The following is a 23,419-nucleotide window of genomic DNA, read 5'->3' as shown; positions in this document are numbered from 1 at the left end:
ATATTTCAAAGGACCATTCAAGGTGAAGTGGCCCATTAACGTCCCTCCAGTCATAGGGAGGAAAGGGGAGAGGGAGAAAGCAGCTGGGGAATTGTTAGTGGGTTATAGATTTTTGTAATAAGCTATAAATCCAGTAATTGTATTCAGTCCATGATTTTTAGTGTCTAGCAGAATTACGAATTTAAGTTCCCAGGCTCATTCTTTTGAAAGGTTTGTAGAGATTTCCTTTGAGGATGAGGACTGTTCACCCACAGGGTCTGAGCCCTACAGTCTGTCAAAATTTAAATAGCTAAATTAACAGATTAAGCAGCATGACAATAAAAGTTATTGAGAATTACACTGCTACAACCTGAACATTCATCTGTAAGAGAGTTTTATGGTATATATACAGTGAGAATACATCTGCATATTCTCAATAATGGCATGTCATGCCTAAATATCAAGTTATGTTGCTCGTTATTCTAAACTTGTTCATGTTAAAAAAATCAGCCTATGAACACTGTAAACTGTTAGGTTTCCCTAGTTATTAACATACATATATAATGCCAAGAAATAAAAAAAAAAAGATAAAACAAATTTTTAACAGTAAATATAAAGGCTTACATGTCCTCCCATGGATATTCCAGTCATCCCTAGAGGTCCATAGCCCTCTCTCTCTAGCCAGTGCAAAAGCGCTGCTGATTCTAAAACAAGAGCTCCTCCCATCACAAACAGGTCCGAGACATTTTTTAAACTTGATCTTCTTTCCTCACCAGAAAAGAAAAAAAGAAATATTTTATTTTCCAATATCAGATGTGCAGAGTCTTCATTTCATCAGTCTACTTTTACTCTTAAACGGAGCCTGGTCATACTCCCAATTAAGCCAATGACTGAATTTCTATTGAATTCAATAAGAGAAGGAGGGAGTCCAAAGTCTTCAGTATCTTTCTGCATTCAAGGCCCACAGGACGTGTGTTTGTTTCTTCTTCTTCTAATTTTTTTGTGATCCAGGCTTAAATGAGGACTAGAAATAAGCATCTTCTAAATTACTAGTGTAGAATTAGGGAACACCATATCTTCAAATAACTAAGGTACTGCAAGCACTGGAAACTCATGTGCAGTAATCTTCTGTGCTATGAAGTAACAACGATCCTTTTTATTTTAAGGAAAACAAAGCTAAGTGATACAGTGCTAGGTATACAAGATGTCATTGGCAGAGACAACCTCTTTTCCTTATTTACCTTTTTACATCACTGAAAAATTGCATACAACATGTGAAGAGCAATCAGAAAGTCAGCTTTGGGAGCAATCAGTGCCACTGTAAGACTGAAATTATAAAGTGGGAAGTTTGTCACTGCACTGAGAAATCCGTGTAGTGTCTCCTACAATGCATTAAACAAATTTAAAGAAAACAAAAAAGAAAAATTGAAAGCTATTCAGTTTGAACTCTCACAGTGACCAAAAGTCTAGTAGTTGTTTGCATATTGGGGCTCAATGGTGCAATTACTCCATGTGCTGAACACTTTTAAGTGAATGGAGTATGGCTTACAGAACAACTAGAGCACTGTACTTGGACAAAACAGTTTATTGTAAATATTATCATGTTTTTGACATCATGTCTCTAAGTTACACAAGGCTATAGCCCTCTTGTGCCAAAATATCACTATACTTGGGATACATTTTGAGGCAGGAGTACAGCCTATTAGAACTGTTCTGTAAGCCATGGGAGAAGCAAGGATATCAATGGCTGTTGTGGACCAATATTTTTAGGATATTTTAAACACTCCTCCTATTGCTTAGTGCTTTGTTATTAAAGGTACTTCAGTTCTCTACTATGACTGTCATGCTAATTTAATGATTTACAAGTACATTCCTTAGAGTGCTACTACTGCTTTGAAGCCTTCTATTGAAATGTGCAAATTGGAGTTTGGGACAACAGAGCATTTGCCCATTATCTGCAAGATGGAAGTATTATTCTATCAAGTTGGACAGCTGTGACTAGTGCATAGAATTTGCATAGTGGAGGAAAGATTTTTATACTTCTTTGTTTTTCTGAGGTAAATAGTATGCCAGTAGCAGAAAACCCACTAACTATATTCCAGCATTGTACCTACCTGGTGTGTCTTACTGTGATTTTAAAAATGCCAAATGTTATCATCAAAACAATGATATCTTTAAAAACAAAACATATCTGTCAAAGAGAACACTTTCCCAAAAAATCCTTTATTGGGATTTTTTAAAATTAAGATTTACTAAATTATTCAGACCAATAAACTAATTATAATGCAGCAACGATTACTTTGGAAGGTACTCAAGGCTATTTTTTGTACTGCTTTTAACTTTCACTTCTCTCAAAGGAAGCAGAGAATCCTGTGGCACTTTTAAGACTAACAGATGTATTGGAGCATAAGCTTTCGTGGGTGAATGCCCACTTCGTCGGATGCATGCAATACATCTGTTAGTCTTAAACGTGCCACAGGACTCTCTGTTGCTTTTTACAGATCCAGACTAAGACGGCTACCCCTCTGATACTTCTCTCAAAGGGTAAATTCTTAATTAGCTTTTAAATTAGAAGAAAATTAAATGTTTAACTTGTGGCAGATGTTAATGAAGCACTACTGAAAGCAACAAGCTCTAAGGATTGTAGTTTAAAAACAGATTAGTTTCCTCTTCTTTTTGGAGATAGCTAAGCAAGCAGAATTAAACCAGTCTTTTTAAACCAGTCACCTCCATTTAATCTTTTTATAACTATTCATCTGCAAGGAACATCTGGCAAACTAACACCTTTATTTTGCCTCAGATACAGGATCTATTGTCCTATTTATATTCTAGCACTTGCAAATACAAAGTCCAACCTTTTGTTTTGTTTTATAAATTAGTCCCTAAGATTAGGCTTTTAAGTCCATATTTAAGCAACTGAATAAGTGACTTGATTTTCAAAGATACTGGGTATGCTGCAACTCCCACTAGCATGAGCTTCAGGGTAACCAGCATCTTTGAAAATCAAGTCACTTATTCAGTTGCCTAACTTTAGACACTTAAATGTTGCCCAAAAACTATTTCTTCAAAGATACTCAATATTGCACAAAAAAATATGTTGTTGTAGATTGTGGACAAGTGCAATGTACGAACTGGTAAAATGCATTGTTTCTTGGTTGCACCCTTGCTGATGTGGTTTTTTTAAAAAAGTCCATCTACTTTGGGTGGAAAGTGCGAACCTAGGCATTTAAGCATCAAAATCCACATAAAGCAGTCAAGCAAAGTGTCTACAACTTCACATAAACAAGATATAGCTGAGCCAAGTTTGCTGCTATTTATAACACATTATCAAGGTTTCTATGTTTTAAGTTTCTGGTCTTCTTAACAAACCCAGTGTCTTGAAGACAGAAAATAGCTGTGAGAAGTAATCTTAATACTTACATTTGGTCCTTAGGTTTTCTGCAGCCATGTAAAGACTCAAGTTAAAGAAAATAAACAAATGTAAATATATTTATTTTCTAGGCATCACTACATAACTTTTTATTTTAACTCTTACATTTTAAAATTGAGACAAAAATTAAAAATCACTTATGTAAGCAGTACAGTGAAGAATTAAATTCTGTAAATTAAGTTATTACCCAATTACATTGTTTTATTGGTACAAAATAAAATCAAGTATGAATGACTTCGTCACAATTTACAATTTAGGACAGTGCGCTAATGAAGTAAGTAGTAAAGGAAAAAAATGAAGTGTGATTGATAGTCTGATTCTTCTGAGTGAAGCCTGGTGTAGGCATTTGGGGGCAGTTACCCAACATTGGAAAGGAGGATGGATTCAGGCTGGTAGATTTTGTCAGAGAGAAAAAATGCCTAAAATGTCAGTGATAAGGCAGGTGAACACTATCAAAGGGATTTGTAGTACCAACAGTTTGTATTCAACAAGTGAAGACAGGAGAGACATTTTGTCAAAAACAAACAAAACACACCTCTCCCCTCGCCCCTCAAAAAAAAGGACATATTTGGCCATGGCTAGGAGAAGTTTGTCAAGTAATTTGATAACTGGGTTACAGAGAGATCAGTATCAAACTAGTACCCCAGTAACCAAGGAGAGTGGTTTGGAAGTTTTTTTTTTTTTTTTTTTTTAAAGTTCAGAAGAGCAACACCTTATGACATAGCCAGTCTAACACATCATCTGCATTGTATTCCATGGTTATGCACTTAGAGATACCACTTTGGTTGATGTAGTAAGATTACAGTAAGAAGTCACATCTTTTTGACCAACAGCTATATCCCTACTTTCGACTGATCTATGCCAGTGGCTCTCAACCTTTCCAGACTACTATGCCCTGCATACCCCAAGTTTCACCTCACTTAAAAAACTACTTGCTTACAAAATCAGACATCAAAATACAAAAATGTGTCACAGCACTCTATTATTGAAAAATTGCATACTTTCTCATTTTTACCATATGATTATAAAATAAAGCAATTGGAATATAAATATTGTGCTTACATTTCAATATATAGTATAATAGAGCAGTATAGACAAGTCATTGTCTGTATGAAATTTTAGTTTGTACTGATTTCACTTGTGCTTTTTATGTAGCCTGTTGTAAAACTAGGCAAATATCTAGATGAGTTGATGTACCCCTGGAAGACCTCTGTGTACCGCTGGTTGAAAACCACTCATCTATGCAACCTGTACCATTTTGATAAAATAATCAACAGAGTCCTGTGGTACCTTATAGACTACCAAATGTATTGGCGCATAAGCTTTTGTGGGTGAATACCCACTTTGTCAGACGCATGACGTATTCACCCACGAAAGCTTATGCGCCAATACATTTGTTAGTCTATAACGTGCCACAGGACTCTTTGTTGCTTTTTACATATCCAGACTAACACGGCTACCCCTCTAATACTTGATAAAATAATGTTATTCTATCTTCCTCCCCTTGGTTAGCACTTTGAAACATGTTAAAGCATTTTGTTTTCAACAAAAGGATATAGTAAGGGTTTTCTAACAATAGAGAAGCCATGCAAGCCTCTTTGATCATTGGACGGGCCATTAGTGTGCGTCTTCTCCAGTAGTACTAAAGAGGAAAGGTTTAAACAAGAATACAGTTAAAAGATTACTGTTAAACTTGAAAGTATTAATGAGAAATTAAAGTTTTATATACTTACATGATCTCCAGTGCCTGCTAGATGAATGCACACAGGTTTGTATTTGCTGTTCCATCTCTTGGGTATTATGAATTGAAACCTATCAAAAGCACACTATTTAATATACATGATAACACTGCAAGATATTCACACTCATGCAAGTTAAACCACCAAACGACACCCTGAAAAAACAGTTTGGTTACATGCTCAGGCAAACTGCTATTAGTCTAGCAATATAATTTTTTCATGAATGAAATTAAGAACACATCCAAAAGTTTTCACCTTTAGAAAGTCACAAGCACCAAGAAGAAAGGGAGTTATGAGCTGAAAGGTCACACTCCAAATGAGATTACTACTTCATTACTGCATTCTAAACTTTACTGAATAGAGACATGGGGCCTGAGATTAGGCAAGTGTGGCTAGATCCCCTAAACAGCACACACTTTTCTCCTTAAGTGGGGGGGGGGGGAACTGAAACTGAAAATTAAAAAGGAACTATAAAGTTGTTTTTTTAAAAAATACAGCTAACAAGTGTTCCTATATAAATATAGAAAAACAGTTTTCCCTTCTCTCCTTCCCACCCACCCCTGCCAAAAATCACCCAGTTTCTTCAGTTAGTCCCTCCCTTACCCCCCACCAAGCTTTTCTCAGGCCAGCTGTAACCTACACAAACAAACCACTTCTGTTGAGCTATTGGTATTTCACCACAAGGGGGTGTCCTGTTGCAATAAAACTTGCTTCTTTAGCTAGTTGTGTGTAAACGTTTTTGCATAAACTATCCATATTTGAAAAGCACACAAAGTCTATCAAAGTGCTGCTTTTCACACATGAAAACTACTTAAAGCTCAAAATAACTTTTATTCATGGATTTAATTTGATGCTATGAGCTTGAAAGAAAATCAACTTGTCTTTATCTTACCTAATGTATTTTGGATTTTTAATAGCACCTATAACTTATCTAACCACTGCATGACAGTATGTGGAAACTATTAGTAAATTGCATTTTCAGATGTGGTATCAGTTAGTCCAGGAATTTTAAGTAGTGACTCCCTTTATACCCAACAACACGGAGTAAAAAGCCTACTGAGCATTTTTTGAATAATGTCTTCAGAGAAGGTAAGCTGTAACAAAACAAAACAAACAAAAAACAAACAAAAAATGTATTGACTGGTCACAGCTGTTGATGTCATGACACCAAGGCCTCCTAAATTGAGGTAAATTTTTATGCCCAAAGCAAAGCTTGAAAAACTTAAGACTTCAGCTAGCAAGAAGTCTAGCTCTGCTAGCAAGAAGCCAATAAAAATGATGCTCCCCACCCTACCTCCAAAGCAAGGCTCAGTGGACACCCTGGTGAGAACATTAGTATACCACCACCACCCAACTGCTTGAGTGTGTAAGCGTGACAAGACTTCAAGGGTACTACTACGTTGTTTGGCTTCTCAAATAGAAAACATAGGCCAAATTCAATGTATGAGCTACACTGAAGTTAACATGTGCATACATATATGGTTAAATTCTGATAATAAGTGGAATAAGTTAATAAATATGGAGTGTTTCTTAGGAAGATACAGAAGTGAGAAACTATTTTCTTGGATAAACTGCTGGCCTTTACAAAAATTCATATTTGCAAGGGAATTGCATTTCTCCATCTTGGACATGCGATGTGAGTTGTGTATCTCACAAACAAAACAAAACAAGTATTTTTAAAAAAGGAAGAAATCAGTCTCAAAACATTACTTGATGTTGTGGCAGACTGACAAAGACTAGTAAATCCAAGTCAAGGCTGTTTGTTAGTACTTTTGCTTATATATGAATAATTTCCCTCCCTTTACAAAGGAGGTAGGTAAGAACAGGTCATAGTCATATTAGAATTCTCTGGCTTTCCTGTGTCAAAACTAGTTATCAAAATACAGTTACAGATGTTCCATTAATTATTTTACTAAATGAACATGTAAAACTTTTCTAATGGGATTACATTTCCATTTTCAGAATTAAACCACCATAACACGTCATGTTTTGCTAGGGCCACCTCCAATTTAGAATAAGCTCATCTAGAAAATAAATCATTCATCCAAGGATGGAACCATCAAATGAACTACCTGTGTTTTCATTCTAACTTAAAACTTCTCAATATTTTTCAAACAGAGATCACAGTCTGAACCATTTTAAAACAAAATTGAGTATTCGGATTGTAGCTGTAATAAAAAAATGTAATAAAAGTAATTTTTATAATACAGATTTCTTTGATTTCTCTACAGAGCTAGTTTCAGAACCAAACTGTTACTTCCTTTTCCTTACCTTGCTATGATGGATTCAGTTGGCAGGATATTGGGAATGTAGTGAATCAAAGGGGAAATGAAGTGCCCATCGAGTATTTTACAGTCTGATTGCTCCTCAACCTATGGAAAGAACTGAAAGTTAAAAGTGTATATGATCAGCATACATTATATGCACTGAAGGCTGAACATTAATATATGGGTTCCTAGGCTGGAATCAAATTTTAGCACAAAAATCCACAAGCAGTTTTGAAAGTACAATTTCAATCATCACATTACATGAGCATTAAAAAAAGTCTACCACAAGCCTACTCACTTAAATAAAAATCAGCTCAGTTATAACAAAATTCAGTTTTTAATGCAATTAAAGCCTAAATGGGGTTGTGGGGGGGGTTATTTGTTTGTTTAAAATGTATTTGTTTAAATTTTTTAACAATTCTTTAAGATAGGACATACCTGTGTTTTCTCCCATGCCACCCCAAAGGATGGGAAAAACTTCATAATAAAATCTGTACAGCTATTGCTCTATCCTTTTAAATCCCTTCTTACAACTCATCTCTGCAATGATGTAAAAACCTGTCTGCTGCTGATGGACAGACAGATGACTAATTGTAACAACTTCTCACCTTCCCATTCCTTTCTTCCTTACTAACTCCCATGGTCCTGACATTCCCCTCATACTACCTCTACTCTCAATGAAAAATACCAAAATATCTGGTTTACAGAATCATGCCAGTCACCATTTTTATTTGCTTGTATGTTACTTCTCCCTCCCAGCCCTTTGTTTATACCTTTTGGATTTTATAATCTCAGGGGCAGGATTGTCCCTTATATGTGTCTGTGTCACACCCAGAACAACGGGTCCTTAAATCCTCACTGGAGCTTTTGGGCACTACCATAATAAGTGTTTCTTTAATAATATTGACTGGCTTCATATCTAGTTATACGCAAAGTACGCTTTCTTCTTTTTCCCAGGGGAATCCTATAATCTCCAACCACCTCTACACCCTCCCCTATATATTTACTCCTTTCTTGAATATTTTTACCAAAGGACAGCTGGGTGCATCCCTCTGGAATCTTTCAATGCTACTCCTCAGTCAGAGAGAGGAACTACTAGCGAGAGAAGAAAACTACATACTGCCCCTGCAAATGCTTACCACGTTCCTTCTGCCACTCTGTTAGCCTAAGATCATGCCCTGAATTCTGATCCCAAATCAGTAACATATGCTGTACTAACATTGGGCTGAACCAAAATATCAATAAAACCTACAATCCACATTGCACCAAACCTAACTACTTTCTTCTCCAGTACAGAGAGCTTACTAAAGACTTCATTTCACTTCACTCATACATAATATGTGAGAACATAATTTTAGTTACAGTTACATTTTTTGCTATTGAATACCTTGTCAATGAACACTGGATAATCTCTTGAAACCAGCTTCTGGCATTTTTCCCGGTTTCCAATAATCTTTCTGAATTCAAATATTCTGTCAAAAAGCAAGATACAGAAGAGAGTCAAGCCTTTTTTAACCGAGTATTTCTTTACATCAAAATCAGAAGTCATGCTTTTATCTGAATTAGTACATCTTTCCTGTATGAAAGAGGCTAAACTAAAGGAGAGACAAAGACCAGGAAGTTATTTAATTTAAAAATTAACTTCTCATTTCTGGGTAAACCAGCCTAGTGAGAGCTGTATCAGTTTGGCTTTCGCAGAAAAGGAATGGCTAGAATTTTTTTACTACACTGCTTGGTTTCGCCAAGTTTTTAAAACATTATGTTATAACTTTTTTTATGAAGACTTAACTTTGAATTTCAGCCTAGGTCAGATTAAGGCATAAACATTATAGGCCCAGGCCTAGGATACTAGCTCCTGGAGTCCTGTGATTACACCATTCATTTTAAGAAAACTTAAGTTTAGTCCTCACTGTTGCAAAGAAATACTTGAAAGTGTAGCCTAATTGATGCAGTGACACCTACCTGAACCTGCAGATTATGTGAAATAATAGATCTGAGACGGGTTAACTGCTACATGCACCTCAATAGGGTGTTAACTGCAAGATCTATAGCTCTACAGGACCCTGTCCAATACTACCTCAGAAGAAAAGTGAAACGGTGGGTCCGCCCACCACAGCAAATAGCCCAGGACCCAGGGTGTAACACTGGATATGTCTGCACAGCAACTAGACACTAGCAGCTGGCCAGTGCAAGCCGACACAGGTTCGCGGGCTGCAAGGCTGTTTCATTGCTATGTAGACTTCCAGGCTCAGGCTAGAGCCTGGGATCCAGGGTGGGAGAGTCCCAGAGCTTGGGCTCTACCCCAAGACTGGAAGTCTACACAGCAATGAAACAGCCCTGTAGCCTGAGCCTGAGTCAACTGGCACGGGCCAGCCACAGGTTTTTCTATGCTGTGTAGACACATACCCACTGAGGCCTCACTCCTGCCTCTTCAGAGTGAGGGAGAGGGGACCGCTGCTGCCAAGTAAGACCAGGGACAAACATATAGGGCCTATGCTACTGCCTTTGTCTTGCTTGGAGAGGAGGCAGGCCAGTTTATTGCTGCTACTTGGGACGGGGACAGGGCCATAGCACAAGGCAAGGGTGTTGGGGCAGAGTTTTAATTCAATCTCAAATATGGTAAAAATGGTACTTATGTGATCCCCTATAGGGAAGCCAACTACAGAACACTGCTAAAGTGACATCTCCAGCATGGAATAAAGCTTAGTAAAGTAAGTTAACATTAGCTAAGCCTACTACATAGGGACTAGATCTTGCATTGGCAGGGGGAAAGTGGGCTAACATTTTTTCCAGCAATAGCTTATGACCTTTGCTAGGACATAATATAAGAGTAAGAGCTGGCAATAAATCAACTGGCATGCAAAGTATCAGTGTCTCTAAAAGAGAACACTGGTGAGTGGCTAGCTCTCAACCTCTTTGTATTATTTTCTGTTTTTCCTAAACCTTTACTCAGGAAGAAAATTCCAGTAGATGTCAGGGTCAGAACAACAGTCATAATTATAGGTACATTTGCAGTTGCAATATATATCAAGCGACACATACTTCCCTAGTTTTACAATATGTTATTACACACATGGAATATGCTTACTTCCCCCGCCCCCCCCCCCCCCCCCGAGTATATCCTGCAATCTAACCTATTTCTACTCCACAATATAGTATTTTTAACTAGTTGGTATGTTTGGTTTTCGTTTTTTTAAATCCCTATTATACAGAAATGTGAATTATAACAAATGCTATAGTTAGTTATAAAATAGCTTCCATTTTAAACCATTATTTCAGATACATGTAACTAGACAGCTTTCTGGAAAACATTCAAGTGCTTTTGTCTGACTCTACTGATTTTCTGGGAGCATTAGTGGTTGAGAGATAATTCCCCCAAATGTTACAATATCTCTGGTGCATCTCATCCAGATTACCCTTTGGAATTTTATTTTGAACATATTTAGGAAATGTCATTCTGTTTTTCTATATAAATGCTTGTAACGATCTGAAAAAGTGACCCTGTTACAGAGTTACAAAGAAAATAAACATCTTCAGCAAATGCTTTTCTTTTCCATTCATCCAAATTAAAATGAGTTTGATCCTCAAAAGGATGACCTTTTCTAATAACAGAATGTTACATGTAACAAACAGCTCTGAATGTTTTCCCCTAATCTATTTTCAATGGAGAGAGACAGGGCTGAATGGAAGTTATGAAGTCAGTTGGTATTGGGCCAAAATTCTGAAGTGACTTGCCATACAACAGATCAACATCCAAAATTAGCATTAACCATGAAACCCTGTCCCAGGGACTTCATAGGATGAGAATGGGGATTCCTACCACTAGTTTAAGAACTAGCAGCACAAATTATGAGCATTTTATACAACGAAGAACTAAAGGAGTATGGTTGAGGTTGGAAAATTCCCATTACATGCAGATGAGATTGTTAGATACCAATATTAATTAGTGCAGAATATACCACGGCAAATACAGTCATTTAGTCCAGTGGAGTTTTACCAGGGTTAATCTGGCCCATAATCTTTAAACTGTGAATGCCTTTTCACTGTATGAAAAAAGTCAGTCAATACAACTCTGCCTTAATGCCCACAAAAAGGTCAAAAATGGACAATATGCATTTTATAGTCCCCAGAAAGTAGAGTTTTAAAGTTTCAACCTCTGGTTTCCTTACCTGTTATAAAAATACCATAAATTATTAACATTGGGGGGTGGGGAATCTAGTTGAATTTACTTTTAACTATTTATGCTGTCTGTTCTTTGTGTTTCTCTGAACCTGTACAGACTAGTAAAGTTTCTGCTTTTCATATATTAGTACAATGCTACATAAGAATGTTGAAGTCCAAACAAAATACTGTTTTCTCTGAATATATTTTTAATTAAAAATCACATCTGTTTTAAAGTTTTTGGTTTTTTTTTTAAACCTTAAAAGTAGTAACTATTTACTTACTCTACAGTAACTTAATTCTTCGAGATGTATTCTCCACATGTATTCCACTTCTGGCAAGAGTGGGCCCAAATAAGAATCTTTTTGATATCAGTGTCCTCTAGGGCTGTGCCTTGTGGTGGCAGAGGGCATAAAGGATGGGGTGGCTGCAACCACTCTCCAGTTCCTTTGCTAGCACCAAATCCAAATTGGCAGGGACTCTGCCATAATAGGGAAGAAGAGTGGGGGGTATCGGCAGGGGTAGGAGGCAAGCATACAAGAGCCCTGGTGGCCATAGGCTCAGTAGGGTGTCAGGGAGCCAGCACAGGCTCCTCCTCTGGAGCAGAACCTGCAGCACTCCTTGACCTGTTCACATCCAACCAGAACCCAATTTTGGGAATTACCACCTGTGAAAGATGTCTTGCCGAATGCAGCATTGGACAATTATTGAATAGTTGCTCAGAGTATTGTCCACCCCGTGAGATGGTCCACCAGGAGGTTTCATAGCCTGGGAAGGTGGAGGACTACTGGTAAGATGGTGGCTGATGCACCACTGCCAAAGGTGGATTGTCTTTTGGCACAGGGGCAACAAACCAACACCTTCTTGCTTGTTGCTATAGGACATGTCTGTAAACACCTGTACTATGGCATCTCGAAACACCAGGAGAAAGACTTATGTATGCTAGCCAAATTGTTCTCAACTCCAGGGTGTTTATATGAAGGCTCACTTCCTGAGCGGGGCCAGAGGCACTGGGTCTGGAGGTGGTCCAGCTGAGTTCCCCAATGTACATGTGTCTGTCACCAATGTCATGCTGGGGATCGGTGAGGAGATGGGGGATCCATTATAGACATGTAGAGTGTCCTTTGACCAATCTAACAAGGAAAGGACTTCCTGGGGGGATTTTGACCAACATGTCTTAGGTACCTGCTGAGTAAGTACACTGATCTCGACCACCCTTGCATAGAGTACAGGTGGCAAATGTGTCATGTAGGCGCAGGAGGCCATGTGACCCATGAGTCTTAGGCATGTTCTGACTAATGTTAAGGGTGTGAATGAAGCTGTTGACAAGGCTTAGAATGGGGAGAAACCTGTCCTCTGGCAGACCGGAGTCCATACTGCCCCCGTGAATTTTATGCTCTAACAAGATGTGAGAGTGGACTTCATTCCATTTACTGAGGTCTGATGCAGCAATGAGATTCAGAACTACTCAAATAAAGTCGTTCAGGTGTTGAGGTGACCAGCTCGGATCAGCCAGTCATTGAGGTAAGGATAAACTCAAATGTCTTTCCTTCTCAGACGTGAAGCCATGACCTCCACGCATTTGCAGAAGTCCCTCAAGGTCAGAGAGAGAGGCCACAGGGAAGCACTCTGCATTAGTAGTAAGACTTTCCCACAAGTAACCTGAAATATCTCTTTGGGGCCGGGTGAATTGCAATATGAAAGTATGTGTCTTGTAAGTAGAGTTACAAACCAATCTTGAGGATCCTAGGTGGGGATTATGGACATCAGCATCACCATCCTGAACTGGAACCCACAGATGAATTTGTTGAGTCAGTTTCAGGACAGGGCTCCATTCCCCTCTCTGCTTGTGATCAAAATAACCCACCCTGCCCTGGAATTCCAAGGGCATCCTTTTACTGCTCTGAGTTGCAGGAGGGAGTCCACTTCCTTCCTGAGCAATATCTCATGAAAGGGGTCCCAGAAGGGATTGGGGATGTGGGGAGGTTTGCAGGGGACTGAAACTGGATAGAGAATCCTTGTCCAAAAGACTCCAGAACCCTTTGGTCCCAGGTAATTTGGTTCCATATCTCCCCAAACAAACAGCTCTCAAAAGGGGAGGAAAGAGCTGGATCTGCTGGCTCTGCAAGGCTCTCAACTGCACATTCAAACCTGCTGTTTCAAGGTAGATGAAAGGTGTGCGTCAGAGGAGGAAGGGGCAGAAGGTATCTTCATCTGGAACTTCTGCCTCTTCTTCAGTGGCTCAAACAGTCTCTGCTGTCTATAATAGTACTCAGATGGTTGTGTCTGCCTTGGACAGGGCTGAGGCTTGTACCATCTCCTTCATGGAACCAAGATGCATACACCCAGAGAGCAAAAGGTTGTCTTTGATGTCCTTCAACAAGCAAATAGCCTCATCAGTATTCTTATTAAAATCACAATCCTCAAAGGGGAAGCCCTCAATGGTTGCTTGAGCCTCCTCCAGTATTCTCAAGGACTGCAATCAGGAGGCCCAATGAATTGTTATTATGCTAGCCATACTACAAGCCACTGTAGGTGAGGTGTTGAGAGCAACCTGTATTGAGGGCCATGCAACCAGCTGTCCCTCCTGCACCTGGGATTTAAATTCCTTGTGTTCCTGTTGGAGTTTGTTGGTGAATTGGGATGCATGAGCCCGGTTAAGAAAGCTGTATTTAGCCACGAGTGCTTGGTAGTTAATAATGAACGCTTATAGGATGGCTAAAGAATACAAATTCCAATCAAAGAGGTCCACCAACATTTTAAGATCTTTATCCCTGGGAGTTGCTTTATGTGGCCCTTGTCATTTGGACTTCTCTTGGACAGTGACTATGATCAAGGAGTCGAGTGTTAGATGGCTAAAGAAATATTCAAAGCCTCTGGAGGTGATCTGATAGCACCTGTCCATTTTCTTAGATGTAGGCACCATAGAGGCATAGAGGTCTCTAACTGATTCCATTAAGCCATAGGTGCCAGCTGCGTGGGTGTTCCAGGGCTGGAGCGCCCACGGGGGAAAAAAATTGATGGGTGCTTAGCACCCACCAGCAGCCAGCTTCTTCCTCCCCCATCCCCACAAGTGCCTACCGTCCGCCGGCGGCCCCGCCAATCAACTCCTCCTGCTCCGTCCCAGCACCTCCCACCCACCTCGATCAGCTGTTCCGTGGGAGTGGACCAGGGATGGGAAGAGGCGGGGCATGGGTGGGGGCTTGGGAGAAGGGGTCGGGGTGGGGGCAGGGCCTGGGGCGGAACAAGGATCCAGAGGAAACTGGTGCCTGTGCACTAAGCTATTATTTATTGGCACTACCAATCTGCAGGTGATCTGAACATATGCAGAATATGGAGAAGGTAGTGCAAGAGAAGTCATTTAAACTTAGCTGACATCTTGGAAATCCCATTCATCTCCTGAGAAGTTGCTGGAAGATCCAGCAGTCATCAGGCTGGTTTGAAGCTGTAACAGTTCACTGAAGATGACAAAAATCACTGTCAGGACATGTTGGGCTTCTTTCTTCTGAAAGTCCTCTTGCTCACTCTCTGCATCAGGTGTATGATATGCCAGATGAGTGAGACCTACAAGGGAAGGGTGACCTTGCTGTAGTTGCCTGAGAGGCAACTGGAGTCTTGCGAGTAGGATGCATCCCATATAGGATTCAGAAAGACCATGACTGCATGAGGTTCTGGAAGGGGGTGCAGGCCATGATGGGTCCCGTGCAAAGTACTGCTCGTGATTGTCCCTGCAGTCCCTCATGTGGATTTCTGAATGCTCTTTCAGACAGAGTAGGCTCATAAGGGTCCAGGGACCAAAGCAGTTGGGTAAAGCAGATCTCTCGAGTGCTTGAGTAGAACCACGAGGCTCCTGAGCTGGTGGCACTGGGTTTCTTAATAGAAGACATCAATGGAAACTTAGGCTAGTCCAGAACTGTCAACTCTCCCAGTCCTGTGAACTGTGTAGGTACTGCAAAGAGAAGCTCCAGAGGTGAAGATTCAGAAAGAAGAGTTGCGGTACCATCAACAAGTTGGCGTGAAAGATGTCGGTGCCAAGGTTTTCGTTACCAAAGGCACAGTCTTGGTAAGAATGTGCTTTCAGTGCTGGTCCAGAGAGGTCTGAAGAGTGTTCTTGAAGCTGGTTTCAGTGTCAGCTGCTTGGATCGTTGGTAACATATACTGGGCACATCAATGACTATTGAAAAGTGCACCAAGGCCAGTGGGACCTGACCTGTGCCTTGACTTCCGTCCTAGGGTGATCTGTTTGGAACTGGAGAGGACGATCTATGTCTCCCATCATAGGAACAGTGTTCCTTCAGGCCTCTCTCTTCAGAGGACTGGGCTGCAGTGAAGGATGTTCTGCCTGACTCTGGAGTGGAGGAACAGCACATACACATAGGCAGAGATGCCAGCCATTCCTTCCTGCACTCACAGGAGGAAAGAATGAACTGAAAAGCAACTGAGTCTGCCTCTGCCCTTTATACCTTTGTCTATAGAGTGCTGGAGGATGCACAGGTCACAGGTGCAGCCCCAACAGACATTGCTACTCAAAGGGTCTCATGTGCATGAGGTTCAGGTGCACCTGAAGTGGAATATATGTGGACAATCCACTTAAAGAATCCTACATTTTGGAATTAATTTAACAAATGATAATCCTTAAAATACCTTGGAATAGTTAATACCATTATTACTAGTGTTAGCATTAAAGCAGTGCCAACTGAGATTGAGTCCTCATTGTGCGAGGCCATGTGCAAATACAAAACAGACTCTGCCCCTGAGAGATTACAAGCTAAATAGTACATCTTGTTGAAAAATTTATAACAATGTTTTTTCCCCTGTAAAAAAAATGCTGTTTCATTGAAACTGAAATTTTCTGAGAGAATGTGTTGATTTTGAAAAGTTTCATTTAAAAAAAATTGAAAAAAGTATTTTGCTAAGGTCGAAATGATGTTTTGATTTTTTTGTTTTAATATTATAAAAAATTAAAGATTTCAAAATAAAAATTAAATGTTTTCATTTACTCAAAACAAAATGTTTTCAAAATTTTGTTTTGCAGTAAATTTTGAAATTTGGCTTTTGTTTGAATTTGGACAACTCTAAACAGACGAACCAGACAAATGGTTGTTGGGAAAAGAGGCTAAGCTATCTAATTCCATTTAAGGATGAACTGTTGCAAGGTTAACTACTATACCTCTCTGGTAGTCTCAATGTACATTTACAGATCTCCACCAACTGCTACATACAAAACTTCCTCAACACAGTTTCTTGCTCAATGTATTCCTTTGTTTGTAGTGTTTATGTTTGCACAAAGTCAATTTCTCAGAAATTTAAATCTATAATTTTCATTTTAGTCTAATATAATATATTATGCATTTTATACGCTCAATTATTCAATATTTAAAACTTAAGAAACCATATAAAGTTGCTTGTATAAAAGCAAAAGCCTTTTAAAATCAATCCACTCAAAGATTCATTAAGAGGAATTAACATTGTATTAAACTATTTTACATTAAATCTTTGGGAATATATCATGCTAATATATAAACCTTAAACAAACATGAAATCAAAACCTATAAAGCAAAAGCTCTTTCTTGTTCTTAATCAACTCTAAAAGGAGATTTTTCTCTCTATATAACCCATTAAAAATGGATGTGCAAAATTTAGCCATAGTTTTTCCAAGAGAAACCAAATGGAGAAAGCAAGGCGTATACCTATCCTACATTTTATGTTTTAAAGTTTGTATTTGGCAAACTAACTTCTTTATAAACCATTAAGTAAAAGAGAAACCGAGTTAGTTCTTTTCTAATTTTATAGGAGATGCCTCCTTCCAAAGAGTTTTACAAGCGTTGTCCTTGGACAACACAAACGATCCAGCTAGCTTTATATAAATTCAAGATCTTTTAAAATGTTATCCTACACCAGCATGTTTAAGTTTCCATTAATTGGATTCTTTGTTTTTAAACAAAGACTGTAACAGCATCTTGCATTTATACACTAAACTATTTTGTGGTAAGGAAAAATATATTAATTTAAAAATTAAAATATTTATTTAGTTTCTGAAGTCTAATTAGTCCTATAGTGTGGTGTTTTACTTTTTTTTAGAAAACTGAAAATAACACATTGTATTTTTAGTAAAAAACATTTATCTGTTCATAGTATTTAAAATAAATTTACTTAGATTAGCAGTATGAAATATTCTGATTTTTTTTCTGTGAAGAAAAATAATCACCTTTTCAGATCTTCTGGTCTTCCCCATCCTCGAATGAAAAGTTTAGTGAGTAGAAGCCGTCTGTACAAAATATCCAGTTTACTCACACCCATTAGTAGCAAGCTAACATCTAAAAGTAGAAAATAGATAGAAATGAGGCCTTAAGTAGGTGGTTTTGTAAGAATATCACTTTTTTTTTTTCTCAGACAAGAAGCAGCCACAGCAAAGAAGCTCAACAAGGCATCACAGCCCCTCTGAGGGAAAGTCAAGCCCAAAGAACCCAGTCAAACCCATGTGAAGGGGAGCAAAGCCCAAAGAGTCCAACTGTTCATATTTTGAACACCTGCACAATCTGTAGTGCATAATTTTGAGGGCTCAGGTAGGCACAACTTTAGGGTTACCATATTTGAATATTGAAAAAGAGGACACTCCATGGGGGCCCCCGGCCACGCCTCAACTCCACCCCTTCCCCGCCCCCATTCCAACCCCTTCCTCAAAATTCCTGCCCCAACTCCGCCCCCTCCCTGCCCCATTGGCCCCTTCCCCAAATTCCCACCCCAGCCCCACCTCCTCCCCATGAGCGCACCGCATTCCCCCTCCTCCACCCTCCCTCCCAGCTGCACGAAACAGCTGTTTTGCAGCGAAAGCACTGGGAGCTAGGGGGGAAAAGCGAGCACGCTCTCGAATGATCAACATTCACTCTCTCTCTCGAATGATCAACTCTTCTTTGGGGAAAAATAATAATGGCAAAATCCCGGATGTTTTTAAATATTTAAAAATTCCTTCCGGACGGTGATTTAAGAATCAAAAAGCCGGACATGTCCAGGAAAATATGGACGTATGGTAACCCTACACAACTTAGAAGAAAACCTTTCTACCCCCATTCAGTCCCTGGATTCCACTCTCATCTTCCAGAGAAAAACTGCAGAAGTAAAACTATCATTTTGATGCAACAAACTATGATGCATCCTATTTTGTAAAATTGGATTTGAAGCATAGATATGGATCTTCAATTTTAGATGCTAGAAGAAATTCAGATTCATGTTCCATCAGCTACATTTCAACCTCTTCCCTCTGTTCTAGTCTCAATTTTTGAATAGATGTGAAAAACATTTTAATCATAATTTCAAATAGTGTTAAATTTCTGACCATTACATTTCCTTACAGGTTCGTTTTTGATCTCCATAGTCAAAGGAAAACTAATTATCCAAAGTTACCAGAGTGATAAGTACTTATCTTATCCACAAACAAGTTATGTTTTTATACCAGTACACATTAGTATACGTTATATCTACCCCGGTATAACGCGACCCGATATAACATGAATTCGGATATAACGCGGTAAAGCAGTGCTCCGGGGCGGGGCTGCAAACTCTGGCAGATCAAAGCAAGTTTGATATAATGCAGTTTCACCTATCTAACGCGGTAAGATTTTTTGGCTCCCAAGGACAGTGTTATATCGAGGTAGAGGTGTATCATGACAATAATTTGGAAGAAATGCATCTTAATTGTAATTAGGTTATTTTGTTCTACAAAGGGGTAAACTTTGGGGGACAAAAAGCAGGTTACTCAGTGATGTTAGAAATTCCCAGATCACACAAGTTACCCAGAGCACAATAACGCTGCCAAGTTTTAGGAATGGAATCCTGGTAGATTGAGAGAGCTTGAAAAAATTTGGGGAATTTGATTTTCTTGCAGATGTAAGAGAAATGTATATGCTCTGTGGAATAACATCTATTTATCATGCTGAAAATGGGTCATTTTACATGAACTAATCTGAGTGGAGAAAATGCTTTTCAGATCTGGGAAGACCCCATTATCATTAATCCAGTTTTTCATGGAAAGCTCTTTTATAGAACAGACATACTTCTTTGTCAACCTTGCACTATGCACATCCTATTACTTAAAAAACGAATCCCATGATTAGCAGAGTTTTGTTACCAATTCTCCCTACATTTCTCAGTGCATACAAATTCTAGAAAATTCGTAATGCGCTTTAAATTGCAATTCTCTTTGAAGTCAAGACACAGACCTATTACTGACGTACTGAAGTGAGAGGATGCTATTCAGCAGGCAATTATATGGTCCCAATATCTATCATTAAATTTGCTTGACTTTAATTTTGTGATCAGTGCTATAACTCAGAAAAGAAAGTCCATTTCCTTCAACAACATATAAAACGAAAGCTTTAATTCAGATTACATCCACTCCCTACAAAAATGCAAGAGACTGATGCGAACGATATGGATGCTTGCTAGAAATGTGGGGTACAGGAACACTGCTACAGGAGTGCCTTGTCCTTATTGAGTTTTGGAAGAATACAGGTTGAAATTAATTTTATTCTTAATTTCCCATTTAACTATTAAAACTTGTTTGTTCTTGCAAACCTGAAGTCATTGTACCTCACAGAATCAGAGTGATTCCTCCTACAGGTCTCTGAGATAGCCAAGAAAACAATATTGCAAAATTAGCATTCTTCAGAGAAGTGCTGCAATGAATTGAGAGTTAGCAGCTCTGAGACAGTAACTGAGGCTTTAGCTACATTAGAAAGGGTTCGCTGATAGAGCTATACCAGCAAATCCTCCCAATGGAGAGACAGCTTATACCAGCAACATTTCTTTCGCCGGTATAGCTTATACCAGTTCCCCAAACAAAAGTTATAATGGTAAAAGGACTTATTTAAGGTATAACTGCACATACATTAGCACTTTGCCACCCTTGATTAAGGGGTATGACTGGAAAATCATACTATCAAAATCCTTGACAGCATTCCTTTCAGTGAAGGATACTTCTTACTTATGTTGAAGTTTGATCAGTAAATGGTAGTTTACTGACAAACTTTTAGTTAAAAAGCTACACTTACTAAAATAATGGGGAGCCACTTCTGTGCACTTGATACACCAGGCAAAAAAGTTAAGCTATTGGTTGTGTGTGTCACAAAGCATATGATCTTCCAATTAAAGTTTCAGGATTTTTCTACACTTAAGAAAACAGATGATTTAATATCAATTAAAAAATTAAATGTATAACAAAACACCATTTGTTGTATGAAATATGTATTGATAAGTGGGATAATCAGCATATTTCCAAATCTCTATCCACTGCATGATCTAAGGAACCTTGCTTACAACCCTTGATTTATGCAGTTGTAGTTCTTTAATTCATCTAGTTTTGTATCTGAAATGCTGTTAACTTGAGCCCATACCACACTCCAATTGCAAGCTCTTTTAAATATATATAAAAAAAAATGATTAGTGTTCACACACTAATAATGTAGTACTTTGCATATCTATAAAGCCAACTATTGAAGGATCTCAGTCATTTCTAAACAAAATAAAAATATTTAGAATAAACATTTTTGTATTTTTGTAAGCAGAAACTTCAAACTTCAAAAACAGACTTCAAGGAGAAACTACAGAACCGGAGTTAATTTGCAAACTTGACAGCATCAAATTAGGCATGAATAAAGACTGGGAGTGGCTGGGTCACTACAAAAAAAGAATTTTCCCTCTGTTGATACTCACACATTCTTGTCAACTGTTCGAAATGGGCCACATCCACCCTAACTGAATTGGCTTCGTTAGCACTGACCCCCCACTTGGTAAGGCAACTCCCATCTTTTCATGTGGTGTATATTTATACCTGCTTACTGTATTCTTCACTCCATGCATTTGATGAAGTGGGTTATAGCCCACGAAAGCTTATGCCCAAATAAATTTGTTAGTCTCCAAGGTGCCACAAGGACTCCTTGTTGTTTTTGCTGATACAGACTAACACGGCTACCCCTCTGAAACCTATACTCAAATTGAATCTGTGTAACATAACCCCTCCCTGACTCCCCCAAAATACTGCTTCTCCAAAGAACCAGTAACAGTACTAAATTCTGACATATAAAACTTAAGGGACAGAAATAAGTGCTTTATAACCACTGAAAAGCCAGGAAATTTTGCTTTCTAGTAGTATGAAGCCTTAATTCCTAGCCCTGCCAGTCTCAAGCAGCGAACTTTAAAGTCACGTTATTCTTATCCCCAGCTTGCTTAGTTTAGCCCACTGTCTTCACTTCAGTACCTTCTAGTCTTTTAAAATTAGATTAATGAAAAGCTTAAGTCATATAAAATAATCTGAGACATGACATCAGTCACGTTGGTACTGAAACGTGTATGTGAGGACCATCAGAACAACATGATTTTAAAGAGAGATATCTTGCAACATGCCAAGATCAGAAACACTTTGGTATACCAGTACAATTGCTTTCAGAACCTTTCTTGTTCAGAAAAGAAAACTATAACTCTGCTGCAACTATGGCAATATTGCTCTCCATATAAAATGAAAGGAAAAGGCACCACTGCCAAGGTTAGAATCACCCCAAAAACAAACATCCCTTGCAAAACAAATTTTGCTTCCTTACTTACCGAGAAACCTTGAAAATTGTTGCTTTGGTTCTAGCTACTGTTCTTGGCTGCCGTTCAGTGCTGATCTTTAATGACTCACTAGTTAATATTTTACTGATCTCAATTGTCTTTCCTCCTTTGCTAATGTGTTTTGTTACCCTGTTTATTCATTTTATTCACCTGATTTCTGAACTACTCTAAGCATTACTGCCTGTCTATTCTGCTCATCTCCCAGACAAATTATTAAAAAAAAGTCTGATAGCTACACAAGCTATTACTCCATTTCTGTTAATGGGCCACCTAGCAATATGGATTTCAATCGAGTTTAAAAAAAAAAAGTTTCCAAAATGGAGTCATGTCCCGCTAGTTACATATCACCAATTAGAAGCTCATTCATCAGAAGGGCTTTTGGTTCAGTTTAGCTACTAGCAATCAGTAAATGAGATGTACTTTGAACAGATCTGAGGTTGGCCAGGATAACAGAAATTAGATCATGAGTATAAGTGATTTTAAGATAATAAGCTGATATTACATCAACCCCAAAACACATTGCTAGACAACTGGAGCATGTTAAAAGGGATGCTAGGACACAGGATGAGACAATTCAATATATTCAATCAACTGCACTGATTCACATTAGGACTGCCCAGCAGCTCAGGACCATTTGAAATAAAGAGGACTGAAAATGGAGTAAGAGCCCCGCTCCCCTGGAAAGGTTTCAGAAAAGGCTACAAGAATGATTCAGAGCCTGGAAAGCATGACTTGCACTGAAATACTTAAGAAGCTATATTTATCTCAAGAACCTATTTATTTTAACAAAGAGAAGGTTAAGAGATGATTTGATCATAGTCTATAAATACCTACATGGGGAAGAGATTTATGATCATATAGGGCTCATATAATCAAGCGGAAAAAGCGAAAAAGAGATCCAGTGGCTGGAAGCCAAAGTTAGCCAAACTCATACTAGAAATTAGTTGCAAATTTTAATAGGCAAGTAGCATTTGGAACAACATGCCTAGAGATGTAGTGGATTCTCCATCATGTGAAGTCTAACTCAGGAGTAGATATTTTTCTAAAAATATGCACTATAGGTCAAACAGAAGTTGTGGGCTTGTGCAGAAATTACTGGGTGAGGTGTTTCGGCCTGCGTTACAAATCAGACTTTGGCTACATCTACACTGCACACCAGCATCGGTGGCACATAGGGTAGCTATATGCTGCAGTGAAAAGCAAGCTACACCCACATTGCAGTGTGCAGCTACATA

At 38.7% G+C, this 23,419-nt stretch overlaps 1 protein-coding gene across 7 annotated transcripts in view; it reads right to left on the bottom strand.

The window, feature by feature from the left end:
- ABHD18 (abhydrolase domain containing 18) overlaps positions 1 to 23,419 on the bottom strand; it is a 41,465-nt gene that overhangs the window by 14,540 nt on the left and 3,506 nt on the right. For 4 of the 7 annotated variants that reach the window (XM_065597686.1, XM_065597685.1, XM_065597687.1 and 1 more), the window contains exons 2-7: positions 17,785 to 17,893; positions 8,803 to 8,887; positions 7,420 to 7,520; positions 5,143 to 5,221; positions 3,400 to 3,434; positions 604 to 742 (exon numbers count right to left, since the gene is read on the bottom strand). In XM_065597686.1, the coding sequence (XP_065453758.1) occupies positions 604 to 742; positions 3,400 to 3,434; positions 5,143 to 5,221; positions 7,420 to 7,520; positions 8,803 to 8,887; positions 17,785 to 17,893 (548 nt within the window). Of the gene's footprint in view, positions 1 to 603; positions 743 to 1,220; positions 1,306 to 3,399; positions 3,435 to 4,942; positions 5,052 to 5,142; positions 5,222 to 7,419; positions 7,533 to 8,802; positions 8,888 to 17,784; positions 17,894 to 23,419 lie in introns of all 7 variants that reach the window. The other 3 variants (XM_065597688.1, XM_065597689.1, XM_065597690.1) reach the window with 3 other exon arrangements.

This window comes from Chrysemys picta, chromosome 5 (assembly GCF_011386835.1).
Source record: "Chrysemys picta bellii isolate R12L10 chromosome 5, ASM1138683v2, whole genome shotgun sequence".
Classification (NCBI taxonomy): domain Eukaryota; kingdom Metazoa; phylum Chordata; order Testudines; family Emydidae; genus Chrysemys; species Chrysemys picta.
Note: the sequence above shows the minus strand (reverse complement) of the source record. Positions and strands in the feature narration are given on the sequence as shown.